Source organism: Meriones unguiculatus, chromosome 16 (assembly GCF_030254825.1).
Source record: "Meriones unguiculatus strain TT.TT164.6M chromosome 16, Bangor_MerUng_6.1, whole genome shotgun sequence".
NCBI classification, from domain to species: Eukaryota; Metazoa; Chordata; class Mammalia; order Rodentia; family Muridae; genus Meriones; species Meriones unguiculatus.
In genome coordinates this window covers 44,345,206-44,363,806 of record NC_083363.1, presented here as the reverse complement: position 1 = coordinate 44,363,806, position 18,601 = coordinate 44,345,206, and the positions used below count along the sequence as shown (strand labels likewise).

The following is an 18,601-nucleotide window of genomic DNA, read 5'->3' as shown; positions in this document are numbered from 1 at the left end:
AAGGTCTGTAAAGAATTGTGTTGGTAATTTGATGGGAATTCCATTGAATCTGTAGATTGCTTTTGGTAAGATGGCCATTTTCAACAAATGGTGCTGGTCTAACTGGAAGTCTACATGTAGAAAAATGCAAATAGATCCATACTTATCACCCTGCATAAAACTAAAATCTAAGTAGATCAAAGACCTCAACATTAAACTAGACACTAGACAACTTCCTGAACAGAACACCAACAGCACAGGCTCTAAGAGCAACAATCAATAAATGGGACCTCATGAAACTGAAAAGCTTCTGTAAAGCAAAGGATACTGTCCTCAGAACAAAATGACAGACTACAGATTGGGAAAAGATCTTCACCAACCCTATATCTGACAGAGGGCTAATATCCAGTATATATAAAGAACTATAGAAGTTAAACAGCAAAAAAATCAAGTAATCCAATTAAAAAATGGGGTACAGAGCTAAACAGAGAATTCTCTGCAGAGGAATATCAAATGGCAGAGAAACACTTAAAGAAATGCTCAACCTCATTAGCCATCAGGGAAATGCAATCAAAACAACCCTAACATTTCACCTTACACCCATCAGAATGGCTAAAGATCAAAAACTCAAGAGACAACACATGCTGGAGAGGCTGTGGAGAAAGGGGAGCCTCCTCCACTGCTGGTGGGAATGTAATCTTGTACAACCACTCTGGAAAGCAATCTGGTGCTTCCTCAAGATCCAGCTATACCACACCTAGGCATATATCCAAAAGATTCTTAAGTACACAATAAGGACATTTGCCCAGCCATGTTTGTAGCAGCCTTATTTGTAATAGCCAGAAGCTGGAAACAGCCCAAATGCCCCTCAGTGGAAGAATGGATGCACAAATTGTGGTATATCTACAGAATGGAATATTACTCAGCAATAAAAAACAAGGAACAAGTCAAGAGCCTGACACAGAGGACCTCTGAAAGGCTCTGCCCTGCAGACTATCAATGTAGATGCTGAGACGTATGGGCAACCTTTGGGTAGAGAGCAGGGAATCTTAGGAAAGAAGTGGGAAATAGTAAGATCTGGAGAGGACAGGAACTCCATAAGGACAGCAACAGAACCAAAAAAATCTGAGCACAGGGGTCTTTCCTGAGACTGCTATTCCAACCAAGGACCATGCATGGAGATAAACTAAGACCCCTGCACAGATGTAGCCCATGGCAGTTCAGTATCCAAGTGGGTTCCATTGTAATAGGAACAGGGACTGTCTCTGACATGAACTGATTGGCCTGCTCTTTAATTACCTCCCCCTGAGGGGGAAGCAGCATTACCAGGCCAGAGAAGAAGACAAGGCAGCCACTCCTGATGAGACCTAATTGACTAGGATCAGAAGGAAGGAAAAGAAGTCCTCCTATCAGTGGACTTGGGGAGGGGCATGCATGCAGAGGGTGAGGAAGGGAGGGATTGGGATGGGAGGAGGGAGGGAACCACGCGGGGGGGATACAAACTGAGTAAAGTGTAATTAATAAAGAAAAATAAAAACAAATATATATATATAAATTTGACAAACTCATGAATTGTTTTTTCAGCAGTCACTCTGATATGGGCTGACAACATTTGTAGACAGAAAATAAAAAGAGGTTCAGGAAAAGCTTGATCGATCACAGGACAATGTATCTCACTTTTGATCATGACTGGATTGTTTAGCTGCCTGTGACTGGCTGAAGCTAATTTGGTGATTGATGAAATTCAGCTGGTTGTTACACAAACACACTCATAATTTAGGATGTCAGTTTCTTTCTTAGGTCGTAGTTTGCTTTTGGTCTCAAAGTATGGAAGCAGCTTCGGGACAAATTTAATTTAAAACACACCGACTCTTTAGTTTCCAAGATTCTGCGTATGTGGATTCAACCTACTATGAGTTAAAAATATTTTTAAAAATTATGTCTGAACTGAACATGTACAAGTATTTTTTTCTAAATAATGTCACAACTAATTTATAGCACTTACATTATATAGGACATTATAAACAATATAAAGACTACTTACAGTATATGTGAAGATGTGTGTAGGTTCCATACAGATACTTCATTTTATACAAAAGACTTGAACATCCTTGACTTGGAGTTTGGTCTCATGGGATAGGCGTGCCCCAAGACTAGTCCTCCATGGATTCCAAAGGGTAGCTATATATATATATATATATATATATATATATATATATATTAAAGTTATTTACCCATGATTTAAAAAATTCACTTATAAAGGAATGATTTTCACTAAGGCATTTCCATTCATAATTTGCTTTTGTTGCTCAACTATCCTGAAAAACTTGCCGAAGTATCATCCAAATAAGCTTGTTTTTTACTGGTGTTACATCATCAAAATTTTCTTGGTCCTCTTTGAAATCTGTTGAAGGCACTGGATTTCAAAGTAGGAGGTTGGGAACACAGGAAGAAGTAAGGAGGATGGGGCAGTGAGGAAGGATCTGAAGAGAGAGAGAGAAAGAGAGAGAGTGTGTATGTGTGTGTGATATGTGTGATTATATGCTGTCTCAGGATACCTAATTAATTTTTCCTACAAGTATATGGGGAAATTTTGACATTATTATTATTTTTTTAAATAAATTTTTATTTTTTATTAGTTACAGTTTATTTACTTTGTATCTCAGCTGTAGCCCCCTCCCTCATGCCCTCCCAATCCCACCCTTCCTCCCTCATCTCCTCCCTGCCCCTCTCTAAGTCCACTGATAGGGGAGATCCTCCTCCCCTTCCATCTGACCCTAGCTTATCAGGCTGCAATGTCCTCCTCTGTGGCCTAGCAAGGCTGCTTCTCTCTCAGGGGTGGGGGGAGGTCAAAGAGCCAGCCATTGAGTACATGTCAGAGACAGTTCCTGTTCCCCTTACTAGGGAACCCACTTGGATACTGAGCTGCCTTGGGCTACATCCAAGCAGGGGTTCTAGGTGTGTGTGTGCATGCGTGTGTAGCTCAGAGAACAACTTATGAGAGTCAGTTTTCTCCTTCTACCATGTGGATTCCAGGGATCACATGCTGGTCATCTGCTTTGGTGACAAGTGCATTTATCCATGGAACCATCCCACCTGCCCCTAATGACATGATTTTCTCAGCTCTTTGACTACCCTTGACAATTCCTTGAGGGTAAGGTCTGTCTCTGTGTCCATTGTGGTATCCTGGTCACAGACTTAATACATATTTAAGGCAGAAAGAGTTGATGTACAGTGTTTATGATATATACAACTTTTCAGCAGAGTTGTTGATCATACCAAAAGGCCTTTGAAATACAAAGCAGAGACTGGAGAGCAAGGCTTACTTTGTCCACGGCTTAGCTCTGACACCTTGATGGCTGAGGTCTCCTCAGTTTCAAAATGCCTAGTGCATTTCATCAGGACAGTGGATAGCAATTAGCTTCAGCTGTGTACTCGATACAATTCTAAGATTACCATGAATATGGAACTTCAGGTGAAGAATTGCCCAGATTAGATTGCCCTCTGGGTGTATTTGTGAGAGACTTTATTTTCCTTAACATTTTTACTTAGATACGTTTATTTTATGTGTGAGTATTTTGCCTGCATGTATGTATGGGTACCACACATATCAGGAACAGGTATCAGATTTTCTGGAATTGGAGTTATGGATAATTGTGAACCACCATATAGGGACTGAGAACCAGACTCAGGACCTCTGTAAGAGTACCAGTTGCTCTTAACCACTGGGCCATCTCTCTAGTCACCTGCGAGGCATTTTCTTGATAGAATATTGATACAGCATGGCTCAGCTTCCTGTGGATGGTGGCTTCCCTAGGATGGGCCTGGGGTATATAAAAAAGGAAAGAGCCAGGGAGAGCAAACGAATCAACAGTGTTCCACGGTCTCAGTTTCCATTCCTGTTCCAGGTTCCTGTCTTAGGAGTTCCTGCCTTAGCTTCCCTTGATGATGGACTGTAACAATAAGCCCAAGAAACCCTTTCCTCCCAAAGTTGATTTTGGTCAGCGTTTTTATCGCAGGATCATGAAGCAAATGAGAACCCAGTGGGAGGATCCAATGGGGTGATGGTACAAAGGTGCACTGTAGGTAAAGAGCTGTTGGTATCATATCCTGGAGATATAGGTTTTATTTTTTAATTCCCCCCCAATGAATTTGTTTATTTAAATCACTGTTGGAACTTTCCTTACTTCCTCTCCTCTCAGTCCTCCCTATCAAAGGGGAGACCTCCCATGGATATCAACCCACATGGGCATATCAACTAGGAATGGGCCCACTTCTTCTATTGAGGCTACACGAAGTGGTCCAGTTAGGGGAAAGCGATCCAAAGGCAGACAACAGAGTCAGAGACAGCCCCTGCTCCTGCTGTTAGAGGTCCCACATGAAAACCAAGCTACATCTGTTACATATGTGTAGAGGACCTAGGTTGGTCCCATGCATGCTCTCTGGTTGGTGGTTCATTCACTGTGATCCCCTATGGATCCAGGTTAGTTGATTTTGTAGGTTTTTTTTTTTTTTTTTTTTTTTTTGTGGTGTCCTTGACCTCTCTGTCTGTCTCTCTCTTCCTTTTGTTCTTAAACTTTACTTTTTTATTATTCACTTTACATCCTTCTCCTCCTGTTCCCACCCTCCCTACCTCTTCTCCCTCTTCCCTATTTCTCAGAAAAGAGAGCAACCCTCACCAACCCGGCTCATCAAGTTACATCACGAGTGATTGCTTCCTCTTCCCCTGTGGGCTGGTGAAGCAGCCCTGCCAGAGGGAAGTAATCAGAAAGCAGGCAATGGAGTCCTGCTCCTCTTATAGAAGAGCCATGTGAAGCCCAAAGCTGCCCATCTGTGTAGGGGGTCTAGGTTCAGTCCATGTGTGGTCCATGTTTGGGTGCTTCAGTCTCCAGAAGACCCTCTGGTCCCTGGTTAGTTGGCTCTGTTGGTCTTCTTGTGACAATCTTGTCCCCTCCAGGTGCTTGTATCCTTTCCCTTACTTCTCCCTATGCTTCGCACAATGTTTGGCTGTGAGTCCCAGAAGCTTAAATCTCACTCAGAAGGGGAAATAGAATAGACAGCACAAGTGGTTGAAGAGAGGGAACAAGGTAAGAGAGGGAGCACAGAGAGAAATGAAGGTGGTGATCAGACCTGGTGAGAGCATGGGCAGGGATGGGAGGACAGAGGGCCTGCAGAGAGAAAAGAAACTGTGAGCCAGGGCATCTCTGTGACAGGGTAGGCTTCTGGGAGGAAACGTGGGTGACTCTAGTTGATACTCCTAGTAATAGGGGTCATGGAGAATGAAGAAGGTACCCTCTAACTAGACAGGACTCCAAGTGGAGGGAGGGCAACAACAACCCACCCACAAAAACATTGACCCAAAATTTGCCCTCCCTATGAGATATACAGGGATAAAGATAGAGCAGAGACGGAGAGAATGTCTAATTAATGCCTGCACCAACCTGAGATCCATGGGAGAGAGCTAGCCCCTGCCACTATAAATGATATTCTGCTGTGCTTGCAGACAGGAGCCTAGAACCTTAGCTCTCTTTCATTCCTTCCTCTCCCTCTTCCATAAGATTCCCCGAGCTCCTCCTGATGTTGGCTGTGAGTCTCTGCATCTGTTTTTATCAGATGACTGTTATGCTAGCCTTTTGTCTGCAAGTACAGCAGAATATTTTTATGTCAGTGGTCAGCTCTCTCTCATGGCATGCAACTCAAGTCGAGCCAGTCATTGGTCGGCTAAGCTGACGGTTTTGTGTGTGGGTTGGTGTCCTGCTCTGTCCACTGAAAGTCCTGACTGGCTACAGGAGGTGACCACTTCAGGTTCTATATCTCTTGTTGCTAGGATTCTTAGGGTCACCCTTATAGATTCCTGGGAAACTCCCAGAAACCTAGGTTTCTGCACCCCCCCTGCCAAATTCAGTTCTCTCTCCCTGCATCCTCCCCATGCATAATCTCTCCTGTTCCCCTCTCCACCATCTTCCCCACCTAATTGACTATCTGTATCCACCTCTGATGTCTATTTTATTTTCCCTTAAGAGTGAAATTCAAGAATCCTCCCTTCAACACTTCATGTTACTTAGTTTTTTGGGAGTCTTTGGATTGTAGCCTGGTTGTCCTGTACTTAGAAGTGGCAAATATCCACTTCTAAGTGACCACATACCATGTGTGTCTTTCTGGGTCAGGGTTACTTCAGTCAGGATGATATTTTCTAGTTCCATCAATTTGCCTGCAAATTTCATGATTTCCTTGTTTTTAATAGCTGGGTAGTATTCCATTGTGTAAATGTACCACACTTTATCCATTTTTCAGTTGAAGGACACCTGTGTTCTTTCTAGTTTCTGGCTGTTATGAATAAAGCTGCTATGAACGTAGTTGAGCAAGTGTCCTTGTGGTATGGTGGAGCATCTTTTGGGGATATGTACAGGAGTGGTATGGCTGGGTCCTTAGGTAGATGGATTTTTGCTTTTATCAGCACAGTAATAGAGGCTGAAGAAAAGAACACAGAACACTGTTTGCAGGTTAAAAGAAAACCTCCAAATGACTTAATTTGTTTTTACATGAAGAAAAGTTAGCTAAGTTGTCTCAACAATTTTGCATTGTTCATACCCTTGAGGTCTTAGGCTATACCTTGTTAAAAGAATTGTTAGAAATTTCATAAACAAAACAAAACAAAACAAAACAAAACAGGTAGCTGTCCATTTGCCTGCAAATTTTCTGAGAAAGTCCAGATTGATTTCTAAAGTGGCTGTACAAGTTTGCACTCCCACCAGCTATGGAGAAGGGTTCCCTTTCAGTACATCCTCTCCAGCATGTGTTGTCATTTGAGTTTTTGATCTTAGCTATTCCAATAGGTATAAGATGGAATCTCAGAGTTGTTTTGATTTCCATTTCCCTGATGACTAAGGATGTTGAGCATTTCTTTAAGTGCTTCTCTAGAATTCTCTGTTGATAATTTTCTGCTTAGCTCTGTATCTCATTTTTAATTGGATTATTTGGTTTGTTGGTATCTAATTTTTTGAGTTCTTTATATATTCTAGATATTAGTCCTCTATTGGATATAGGGTTGGTGATGATCTTTTCCCAGTCTGTAGACTGTCGTTTTGTTCTGCTTGTTCTGTTGACAGTGTCCTTTGCTTTACAGAAGCTTTTCAGTTTCATAAGGTTTCATTTATTATTTGTAGATCTTAGAGTCTGAGCTGTTGGTGTTCTGTTCAGGAAATAGTCTCTGTGCCAATGAGTCAAGAAAAGATCATCCGGCGTGAGAAACAGAAAGACACGCATGGTATACACTCACTAATAAAAAGATACTAGCCATATAATATAGGATAGCCATCTATAGACCCAAAGAAGCTAAACACTAAGGAGAACCCCACGGAGGATGCGTAAATCTCATTCAGAATGTCATACAGGATAGACACAAGAAGTGGTGGAAGAGGTGCATGGGCGTCTACTCCAGAGGGTCCTCTGAAAGGATTCACCCAACAGGTGATTAAAGCAGATGCTGAGACTCCGGGCCAAACTTTGGGCAGAGTGCAGGGAGTCTTATGGACGAAGAGAGGGATGGCATTAGAGGGACATGGAAGGGACAAGAGAGCCACACTGGAGACCAATAGGAGCCCCACAGGAGACCAACAAAACTAAAAGATCCGAGCCCAGGGGGTCCAGCAGAGACTGATGTACCAACGGAGGACCATGCAAGGAAAGGACCTAGACGCCCTGCTCAGATGTGGCCTATTGGTAGCTCAGTCTCCATGTGAATCTCTGACTGAGGGGCTGCCTCTATCATGAGCTCAGTTTACCACTGTCTGATCACAGCTCCTGATGGTGCAGCTTTGCCAGACCGTGGAGGAAGAGGATCCAAGCATTTCTGATGAGACTTAACAAGCTATAGGCAGATGGCAATAGTGAAGAACTCTCCCTTTCAGTGGAGTAGGGGAAAGGGATTAGGGGAAGAGGAAGGGAGGTGAGACTGAGGGAGTTGAGCATCAATCAGTATATATAATGAATAAATTGTGAAGAAAAAATAAAAAAAAAGGGCTCTGTGATCACCTCCCACTGAGTGGGGAGCAGCCTTGCCAGGCCACAGAGGAAGACAATGCAGTCAGTCCTGATGAGACCTGATAGGCTAGGGTCAGATGGAAAGGGAGGAAGATCTCCCCTATCAGTGGACTGGGGAAGGGGCATGGGAGGAGATGAAGGAGGGTGGGATTGAGGGAGGATGAGTGAGGGAGCTACAGGTGGGATAGATACAAAGTGAATAAACTATTGTTAAAAAAAATAAAAATTTATAAAAAAGGTCATTAAAATGGATAGCTATTAAAATTCTTAGACTTATGTACAGGGCTGACTTTACTTAATCATAAAAGTTGTAGTGGCCGAGGCCTCAAGTCCAGAAGTAAATATATTCTTCTTGACACAGGAGGTGAGATTCTGTTCCTTGGTGTGGCACTGCTGGCGAACTACACAGATCTGGATGTGCAAATCCATGTGGAGGACACCTCTGCTCAGGTCCTCGCACAGAGGCCATGGGGACTGGAGGTCATGCTGCCCCCAATGCTGGCTGGCATCCACAGGATCTCAGCTTTCATTAACGGAGTCAGCATCAGTTCACAAGGGTAAGGGCATCCCTGCTGTTGAGTCTGGGTCTGTTTATTGGTCTAGCAACTCACCTGGGAGACTCTACTCTGATTTAAGTGTTTTCTCTTTTTATGTAAAGTGGTGTGATATAGATCTGAGAATTAAAAACACATGAATGAATCTTAGGTGGACAGTTCACGCCTTAGGTTGATAGAGGTGAAAATGTTGGCTTACTTTCTTGGGAGAAGGGAAATCTCTGGAAGTTGGTTGAGGTGGGGAGGAGGTCAGCCCCTGTGCCTGCATTGCCTGTGGTGGAGCTCTTTAATAAGATTGTGTCTGAGGCTTTGAATAAATGGTTTACAATAACTGCATAAGCCTCACCTTCATCTCCCTCCATATCTTTGAAGTCATTCTAGATTTCCTCTAGAAATCCTCTGTCTCTAATCTAGAAGGTATCCAGCGCATGTGGGACGGCTGTTGCAGTATGAGACTGGCACAGGACAATCCCCCCACACCTCCCGTTTCTTCTTTGCTACTTGCTCTCCTTTTACATCATTCACTCCTCCACAAACATCTCTCCACTCTCCATGGTACTTTCTAACACCACCTGTCTTCCCTAGGGTTGATCTCCACATCCAATACCTCACTGAAGTTTTCAGCATGGAGCCTTGCTCTGGGTCTCTTTTGGGTGAGTGGTTCTGACATCACATAATATTTATCTAGCAAGTTGCTTTACTGAACAGTGAGATTTCATTTCCCAACTCACGATCCGGTGACGTCAGGGCTGCAGGGGCCAGGGAAGAGATTTCCTTTGGTTCTCAGATGAGCAACTGTCTTCCGAAAAGTGTAAAGAGTTGTGGGACTTAGCTCTCTGAGTTTCAGAAATTAAAGAGTAATAAAAGGGAGAGGTAGCTGGCATCATTTGGGAAATGAATGGGAAATGTAACAGTATGGGAAATGTAACAGCCAGGTAGAATAATGTGTCAGATAATATAACAGATGACAAGAAAATGAAAGAATTTAGTTTTTAATTCACATGTAAGTTGAAAGAGGTCTGTAGCCTTCTACAACATGTCTTAAACATTTAAAAATTATAATTTTGGGAGTTTGAAGAGATGGTCAGTGATTATAATCGCTTGTTTCTCTTGTAGATGACTGGGTTCAGTTCCCAAGACCCACACGGTGACTCACACTGGTCTGTAACCCAGTTTCAGGGGATCTCTCAGATCCTGTTCTGGCCTCCATGGGCACAATATACAGTGGCACACAGACACACATGCCAGCAAAATACTCATACACATTAAAAAAAATCTTAAAATGTATTTTTATAAAATAATTTGAATCCCTTTACTGCTGTGTGAATTTTGTCATTTCTGAGTACTGGCCAAATGATCACAAATTTAGCCACGATGACGATGAAACTTGTGCACCCCACTTTGCACTTAATTCTATCAGGCCTGTATCAGTGTTGCAGTTCCTGTTTGGAATTTTAGCTTGTGTGTGTGTGTGTGTGTGTGTGTGTGTGTACATGTGTGTACATGTGTGTGTGCCTGCCTGCCTGCCTGTGTGTCTGTGCGTGTTTGTCTGTGTATAAGCAAAGCACATCTCCAGTAAGAATGTAGAAGCCAGAAGTCAATTTTCTCTTTTCATCATGTGGGTCTTCAGGAATTAAACCCCGAATGCCAGACTTCATAGCGGAGGCCTTTAGCAGCTGAGCCTTTCTGCAGGCTGTAATATTAGCTTTTAATTTTTGTCTTCCACGTTTGCACTCTAGGTGGAACTATTGTTGGCCTCTCAGGCATAGGATTTGGCAGAGACAAAGCTCTGATTTGGGTCCTTGTGGACAACCGTCCTTGTGCTATTGTGAACTTAACGGATGTGAGCATTTGGTGTGAGACTCCTCCGGCTGTACTATCACCTGGAGCACATGCTCTCTCCGTTCCAGCTTCTGTGGAGATCTGGGCTGGTAACACCTCCTTCCTCCACGGACCAAGCTTGGTGGGGAAGGGTTTTACTTTCGTGTACAAAGCAGCAGCAACGCCCGTGGTCACCGCTATGAGGGAAGAAGTCATGAACAACAGCCTGCAGTTCTATATGGAAGGAAATAACCTCTCAGACTCAGTCATTCTTTTGGGAGCCTTGAAATGTGACCTTGACGTGCAATGGTTTGATGGTGATAGGAACCTGTCTGGGTGCTCCTTTCCTCTCTACAGTTTGGAAGCAGGGGTCTATCCTCTCCAAGTTCGTCACAGGTGGATGGGGTTTGCCAACATATCTGCGGTACCTCAGACATCTGAGTTGTCACCTAGGATAACGTCCATCTTCCCCTCATGCGGTTCTTTGTGTGGTGGGACGATGCTCACTGTGAAGGGCATGGCCTTCCGTTCCAGGAGGAGGTCAATTCATGTTGACCTTTCAGGCCCTTTCGCCTGTGTGGTTTTGAGTCTGGGAGACCACACAGTCCTATGCCAGACCATCTTGGTGGGCCACCGCTCCTCTGAAGCATCATTTGCTCTAAACGTCACAGTGGTGGTCAATGGGCTGACCAGCAAATGTGAGGGGAACTGTACCCTCTTTATGCAGGAAGAAATGACTCCTGTTGTGGACGCCTTGGCTGTAAACATCAGCGGGCCTCTAACCACAGTGTTGTTGCGAGGCCGGAGGTTAGGCACCACTGCTGACAGGCCGACAGTGTTTGTGGACGATCAGCTTCCTTGCCACACAACTTTTTCTAACGCCAGCCATGTGGCGTGCCAGACGAGTGAGTTGACCCCAGGGTTTCACTACCTGTCAGCTGTGCAAACGAGCACTGGGTTTGCTTGTCTGGGTAGTGTTTCTAGAAACTTCTTCATTGTGCCTCAGGTGTTTGATTACTTTCCTAAGAATCTTAGCATCCGTGGTGGAAGTCTCTTGACCATGAAAGGCCCAGCCCTGAGGGGACGGAATGCTACCTTCGTCTATGTTGGCCAGCAGGCCTGTGTAACAGTGAATGTCAGCTCTGAGTTCATCCAGTGCGTTAATCCTGCAGGAAATGGCTCTGTTGCTCTGGAAATCGAGGTGGATGGGGTTCTCTATCACGTGGGCCTGGTTGTTTACAGCAGACTCTTTACCCCGGAATTGCTCTCTGTTTCACAGAGTCATGACATCTTAACCATTGCAGTGACCGGGATCTCAGGGCCTGCAAATGTTGACGTTTTTATCGGGACGTCGCCATGTCTAGGTGTCTCTGGGACTCGTACAGCTCTCCAGTGCATGGTCCCCTTGCTCCCTGCTGGGGAGTATCCTGTCACAGCATTTGACCACATCAGAGGATGGGCTTCAGCGGCTCTCACTCTCATGCTGAGAGCTACTGTGACCTCAGTGACCCAGAACTTTGGTAAGCAGAGAATACAGGACAGAATACCTTCTCTGTAAAACAAATTAAGAGTTACTCTCAGTTTTAGGAAGAAGGGTGCCATCATCACTGTGAGACAGCAGGAAGAACGAGCCTGGGTGGCCTCTCATAGTCACAGTTCTTCCTTCAGGCCTGTCTTTGTGACGTTCCATTTATTTATCTTCATTTTTTTTTTCACCAGGGAAAACCTGTGTATTCCCTAAGTATTTGATCTTGTTTTAATTTCATGCCTCAACTTCATTAGACACGTGTTTTAAATTTAATAATACCATTTGCTAAAGCTCGTTATTTGATCACAAAAGGATATAAACGTATTTACCTATTTTAGACATACGCCGATTTGTATTATTTAAAACATATTCGGTAGCTTTAATTTTTTGCCATTTGTTAATGGTTCGCAGATGAATTTATATTCCACCAATATTATGCCAGTGCCATAGCGCAAGCGTGAGGAAGTGAGGGCTGAGCTTTATGTGCAGTGAGACAAGATTTGCCTCGTAAATGATGAGCTTGGGATTTGTCTCCGAAGGCTGCCTGGGTGGAAGGCTTTTGCATGTGCTCGGAACAGGATTTTCTCCTGGGAACATCTCAGCTGCTGTGTGTGATGCTCCGTGCCAAGTCCTGGATAATGCGACAGTGTCTGCCTTCAGCTGCTTGGTTCTGCCCCTGGATGGTGAGAGAAAACAACAGTAAACAAACAAAACCTCTCAAAAACAAAACAAAGCCTCTCAGACTTACACATCATATCGTTTGGCTTTTTCTGTTTCCAATTTACTACTGTACCGACTACTACTGGGAATGGAATTTTCTCTTTTCCATAAAAATTGGTAGCCCCTGGGGGGCCTGAGGAGATGGCTCAGTGGGTAAAATGCTGGCTTTGGGAGAATGAGGACTTGAGTTTAGAACCTCGTTATTTGATCTGCACCCCGTTAAGGCTGTAATTGTACATGACTAGAACCCAGGAGTGGATGGAGATGCCGATCCAGGTGGAAGCCCAGAATTTGCTGGGTAGGCTCTCTAGTCAAAAGGAGAGCTCTGGGTTCCATAAACCTGTCTCAGAATAATAAGTTGGAGAGAGATGCAGAAGACACCTGAGGCCAGCCTCTGACCTCCACATGCACCTAGAGACGTGTACTACCCTACACACTTAAACACGTACGCCTTACACATGCATATAACACAGACAGACAACAAGAATGCCCCCACCTGCCCTCCCACTGCCTGTCTCTTGAATATTGGTTTTGCACTCAGCTCCTTGATTCTTTTAGGCATGACTTGCTGTACCGTAGTTCTCTTGTTCTGCGATGTTGACTATAGGTCATGAGAGCTCACTGCTTTAAGACAAGGCCGTCATGCAGATCGTGAAATGGAAGCCCTGTCCTTATGCTGGGAAAAGTGTGTAAAGCCCAGTGTTTCACATCATATGGTAACTGCCTCTTGAGCATCAAGGGGAAAAAAATGCCCAAGAGGAGGAAAGGACTTTGCTATCACAGGGCCATGTTAATTTTTGAGAGATCCTCAACTAAGCCAGGTGAGTATTCTCTTTGCATAGTCCCAGGCACCACACTTTTGCACTAAGAAATTACACTCTGCACTCATGCATTTCTGTGTTTTGGTTTAGTTATGTTCCCCCTCTCCCATCTTTTCCCCTGAAATTTAAACATGGGCTAAGGATTTACAAATGATGGATATATTAATCCACCTGATCTTGAGCTACAATTCTATGAGATGTAATTTTGGAGGTGAGTTATACTGTGGTGTCTTAGGCAGGAGAAAAGAAAGGGGAGGAACAGGAGAAGGGAGGGAGAGGCGAGAGAAGAATAAAAAAGAGAATGAGGAGAAAAATCCTGTTTTAATATACCAGAAACAGTTTTCTCTTATCATTATCAGCTGAATGTGAGGAAGGAGAGACCAATTCTGCAATATGAAACCTAAGATGCAATAGCGATTTTTAATATATCATTTGATTCATTGTATTTCTTTCTGTGCACAAAACAGCGTCCACCCAGAGTATGTGCAAAATTAGTATAATGTAAAATTAAATGACAAAGTTAGGAAACAAACTAGACATGGTGGCAGCATGCCTTGAATCCCAGCACCCCGGGAAGCAGTCAGAGCACTGTGAGTTGAAGGCCATTGTGAGCCCAGGATAGCTGAAGCCACACCAAGAAACCCAGTTGTGGAAAAAAAAAAAAAAAAAAAGAGAAGACAGTGGCAATGAAGCAAACACCACTTTGTAGGTTCTAATTTATTTTAAAGGTTTATTTAGTTCTATTTTCTGGCAATGAATATTTTGCCTTTACATATGCATACATGTATATATGTATGTATATGTATCTATGTATATCATGTGTGTGTTTGGTGGTTGTGGAGGCCAGAGAGGTTTTCAGATCTCTAAACTGGAGGTATAGGCAGTTGTGAGCCACCGTGTAGGTGCAGGGATCTAAATGTTGGTCCTCTGCAAGAGCAGCAAATATTCTTAACTGTTGAGCCATTTTTGGGTTTTTGTATCTACTGTCCTTCTCCACCCCAATCCCTTCCAACCCCTCAACAATGGGGGTTATAGGAAAAGGGGCAGAGAGGAAGGGGCCTTAGACCTCTCTAAGCTACTTACATCATAATTAGGGTTGTTGGCTGCAATCTTTGTCTTCTTCAGAATAGTCAGCAATCCAGCAAACCAGCAAACTAGCAATTCGGTAATGCAGCAAAGCAAATGTAAGAGCCGGAACCAACAGTCACACGGACCAGCAGCAGCAGGGAGAGCAGCAGCTACCCCAGGCCCTCTCAGGGCGTCGCCGTTTGTACCAAGAGTGCCCACAATTAAACTGTCTGCGACTGGTAAAAATCATGCCCTCGCAAGAACACGAGACACAGTAGTTAGCTGTTATGGACAATCTGAAGCAGCCCCATGTCCCAAACCTGGGATTAAAACAAAACGTATTCACATAACATAAGTGGGTTTTTAAAGAAACCAAAATTCTCACTACATTTCCCCTTTTAGTTCCCAAACGGCTTTTTCTCTAATATTAACAATATATATATATATAATATATTAATTAAGAACAATTATGAGAACTGTCAGGTAAGAACTACATTCATAGTGTCCTTTCCATTTGTATTTGGCAACTTTGGAGAAAGTGTTCCACTATCTCTCCTATCTTGGTGAGTTCAAAGCTCCGTACCTAAATTCCTTTCTTATCATAACTTGCATTTATCAGCCTAAAATAATTTTTCCAGACCCTAAAACATTTTCTTAGATGCTAAATAATTTAAGCTTTTATGTCTTTAATCTTAATAAGGAAAACTGAAAGACTGTAACTATCTAGACTTTAACTCCATCAGAGACCTGAGGAGATGTATTTCCTGAGTAAACAGGAAGGACAGTGCTTCTAAAACTAGAGAAATGACAGACTGCTGGCTCACTGGACAGTCACCCAAGATGCCTCAGTAACCCTGGGACATCCAATCTTCAGCCTTCTGGCCTAGAATATCTGACAGCCTCCTCTGTGAAACAGGAATTTTGAAGGACTGGCCTACCTCATCTCTGCAAATTAGACAGTCGATTTCCCAGTGTCTTCTTTGTCTCCACCTGTGTTCTAATATTCAATTAATAATGCTTCAGGATTTTTAAAATTGAAAATAGATTCCTCTCTTATATAGTACATCTTAACAACAGTTTTTCTTCTCTCCGCTCCTGCCAGCTTCCCCACAACCTCGCCTTTTCCCAAGAACCACTTCCCCATTCATTTCCCTTCTGAAAAAAAGCAGGCCTCCAAGAGAACAATCAAATGCTGCAAAACAAGACACAATAAGATAAGGCAAAATCCCTCATACTGTGGATGGAAAAGGCAACCCCGTAAGAGGAAAAGTGTCCACTTCTGTTAGGCTGGGTTTGTGGATAGATGCTGTTGATATTTTACTTCATCATTTTCTCCAGCTGTGGTGATTGAAAGTTTTGCTGGGTAGAGTGGTCTGGAATGGCAGCTGTGGTCTCTTAGAATCTGCAGAACATCTGTCCAGGCCTTCTGACATTTATAATCTGCCTTGATAAGTCAGGTGGAGTTCTAATAGGTCTACCTTTATATGTTACTTGCTATTTTTCTCTTTCAGCTTCAAATATTGTTTTCTTTGTTCTGTATGTTTTGAATTTTGATTATTATGTGGTGACAAGAGTTTTATTCTGGTCCACCCTATCTGTTGTTCTGTGTGATTTCTGTACCTATTGACATCTTCTTTAGATTAGGAAAGATTTCTTTTCTGATTTTGTTGAAAATACTTTCTAGGACTTTGACCTGGAAATCTTTTCTTTCTTCTACTTCTATTATTCTTAGGTTTGGTCTTTTATGGTGTTCCAGATTTCCTCAATGGTTTGTGTTAGGAAGTTTTTAGATTTAACACTTTTCTTTTACCAGTGTATCCATTTATTCTATTGTATCGTCAATGCCATCTCTTGTATTCCATTGGTGATGCTTGCATCTGTAGTTTCTATTCACATTCCTAAATTTGTTATTTCCGGCATTCCCCCAGTTTATGTTTTCTTTACGGCTTCTGTTTCCATTTTCAGTTCTTAAATGGTTTCATTCCTTCAGGTGCTTTTTGTTGTTGTTCTTTTCTTGGCTTTCTTTAAGGGACATTTCTTTACTTATATTCATTTTCTAATTAGGGACCTTTCATCATCATAGAGTTGGTTTTAAGGTCTTTTTCTTGTGCTTCAGCTATGCTGGAATAGTCAGATCTTGCAGTGTCAGGATAGCTGGGTCCTGGTCTTCCAGCAGGCATGAGCTGTAGTTGAGCATGGAGTGTTTGCTAGTGTTGGGGCTGGGATGCAGTGATGGGTTGGGGAAGCTGGGGGAAGAGGGAGAGAGGTATGGGACAGCAGGGAGGAGAGGCTGCAGCAGGTGTTCTGTTGAGGGCTGAGGATGACATGAGGATTGGGTCTGGAAGAACAGAGAGGGTTGCTTCAGGTTAAAAAATCTTTTTCATATGCATTGCACGAATTAATAAATGTTAAAACTCCTTGGTATTATTTTAAAACACTAAATCTTAGCCAGAAGTACAAAAAAAAATGAACTGTTCAGGGCCAGGTAAATTTTGCTGTTGTAAGTCTGATAACCCATATGTTAAAAATTAAATTAGTATATTACAAAGGATTTGAATAAGTTTTGGAAATGGAGAATTATCAGGATTCTGAAAGGAGTAATGCTGGAATTAAAGGCTGTAACTCTTACTATGACCACTAGGTGGCACCAAACACTCACCAAACACTCACGAATTGTACAAGCACACATTCTCCACCCTTAAAGCAGCCTTCGAAAGGGCCCTTATTTCTATGGTCTTGTGAGCTCCTACTCCAGGTTTCTCACATAAGATCCAGGTGGAGGGTCGGGGATTCTTTGAGCCTTCTGAAGCTGACTAAAACAAACGCTGCGGGTACGATGGTGTTTTCATTTCTTCCTGTGAAGTACACCCATAACAGACAACAAATGGTTAAGAGGCTGTGTGTGTGAGAAAGCTTTATAGATAGCTGGTGATTCTCTTGTTGTACAGGCCTGCATAGAACCAGCGTCCCTGGGAATCTGTTTGTTTCAGCGATGTTGTCAGAGGAGAATCAGCAGCCATCCTCACACCTGTATCCCAGTTGTCCTTCTCAGGGGATTCATCTCTCCACGTTGGTAGCACTGTCAGTCAGCCTTTGGGCAGACGTCTACCAATAATTTGGTGCTGGATTTGTTATTAACACCATAGCGTTGTCTTCCTGGTTTATCATCTTTCTGTTAAACACTATTTTCCTCTCTTTCTCTCTCTCTGTGTGTGTATGCGTGGTGCGCACGCATGCTCGTGGAAAGTGTGCATGTGTTGTGTGACACTCTTCCTAGGGGACGGACACGAGCAAATGTCTTCTCACCTCAGATACGGAGCCTGTAGCACCCTCAAAGTTCAGCGTGGCGAACGGAAGAGCTTTCTTGCAGTTACGCACGTGGGGAGGGGTTTCTTGCAGGAGCAGAGCCTGCTCAGGCAGCTCAGCTGGGCTCCTCTGATTCCCCCAGGCCTAGCTGACATGCTCCGTCCAGGTGGCTCAGCTTATTTGAAAGTGTCTCCTATACTACTTATTTAAGCTCAGGGGAAAGGAGGGGCCTAGTAACTCTGGTCAGTGGCAGGGGCTTCCTAAGTTTTCCAGTTGTTTACTTCTTGAGGTGATGCGCCTCCCTTCAGGATGGACTTTTATTTTAGAGAACATTTCTACGCAATGTCACATACGTGTTCATGGATGCACAGTGTGTGCCTGCCTGTGCATGCATGTGAGTGCACACACGTAGTGTGTATACGTGCATCAGTGTTGCTTTGCTTGTTTCTTTACATGCATGTGTCATGTGCTTGCATTTGACATGCATGTGCACATGTGCACACGCATGGGCCAAGTATGTTTTTTTTGTTTCTAAAATGACTGTGCACAGCTAAGCTCTCTTCCTGTTTATATGGCTTCTTTTTTCTTCTGCAGTCCGTTGCTCTGCTCTTTTCATTTGGCCTTTTGTTTGTTTACCGCTTGTTAACTTCTCAAATTTAACAAGGTCACTTTGAATTCTGACCCTTGGTCTGAAGTATTTTTCAGTTTGATTTTGCATGATAGAGGAATGTTTCCTATCCTAGATTGTAGATAAATGTCTT

General features: G+C 43.2%; 1 protein-coding gene across 9 annotated transcripts in view; it reads left to right on the top strand.

Annotated features, from left to right (window-relative positions):
- Pkhd1 (PKHD1 ciliary IPT domain containing fibrocystin/polyductin) overlaps positions 1-18,601 on the top strand; it is a 453,258-nt gene that overhangs the window by 57,898 nt on the left and 376,759 nt on the right. For all 9 annotated transcript variants that reach the window (XM_060369714.1, XM_060369715.1, XM_060369713.1 and 6 more), the window contains 4 exons: positions 8,384-8,579; positions 9,162-9,229; positions 10,316-11,917; positions 12,465-12,608. In XM_060369714.1, coding sequence (XP_060225697.1) covers positions 8,384-8,579; positions 9,162-9,229; positions 10,316-11,917; positions 12,465-12,608 — 2,010 coding nt within the window. The remainder of the gene's footprint in view (positions 1-8,383; positions 8,580-9,161; positions 9,230-10,315; positions 11,918-12,464; positions 12,609-18,601) is intronic.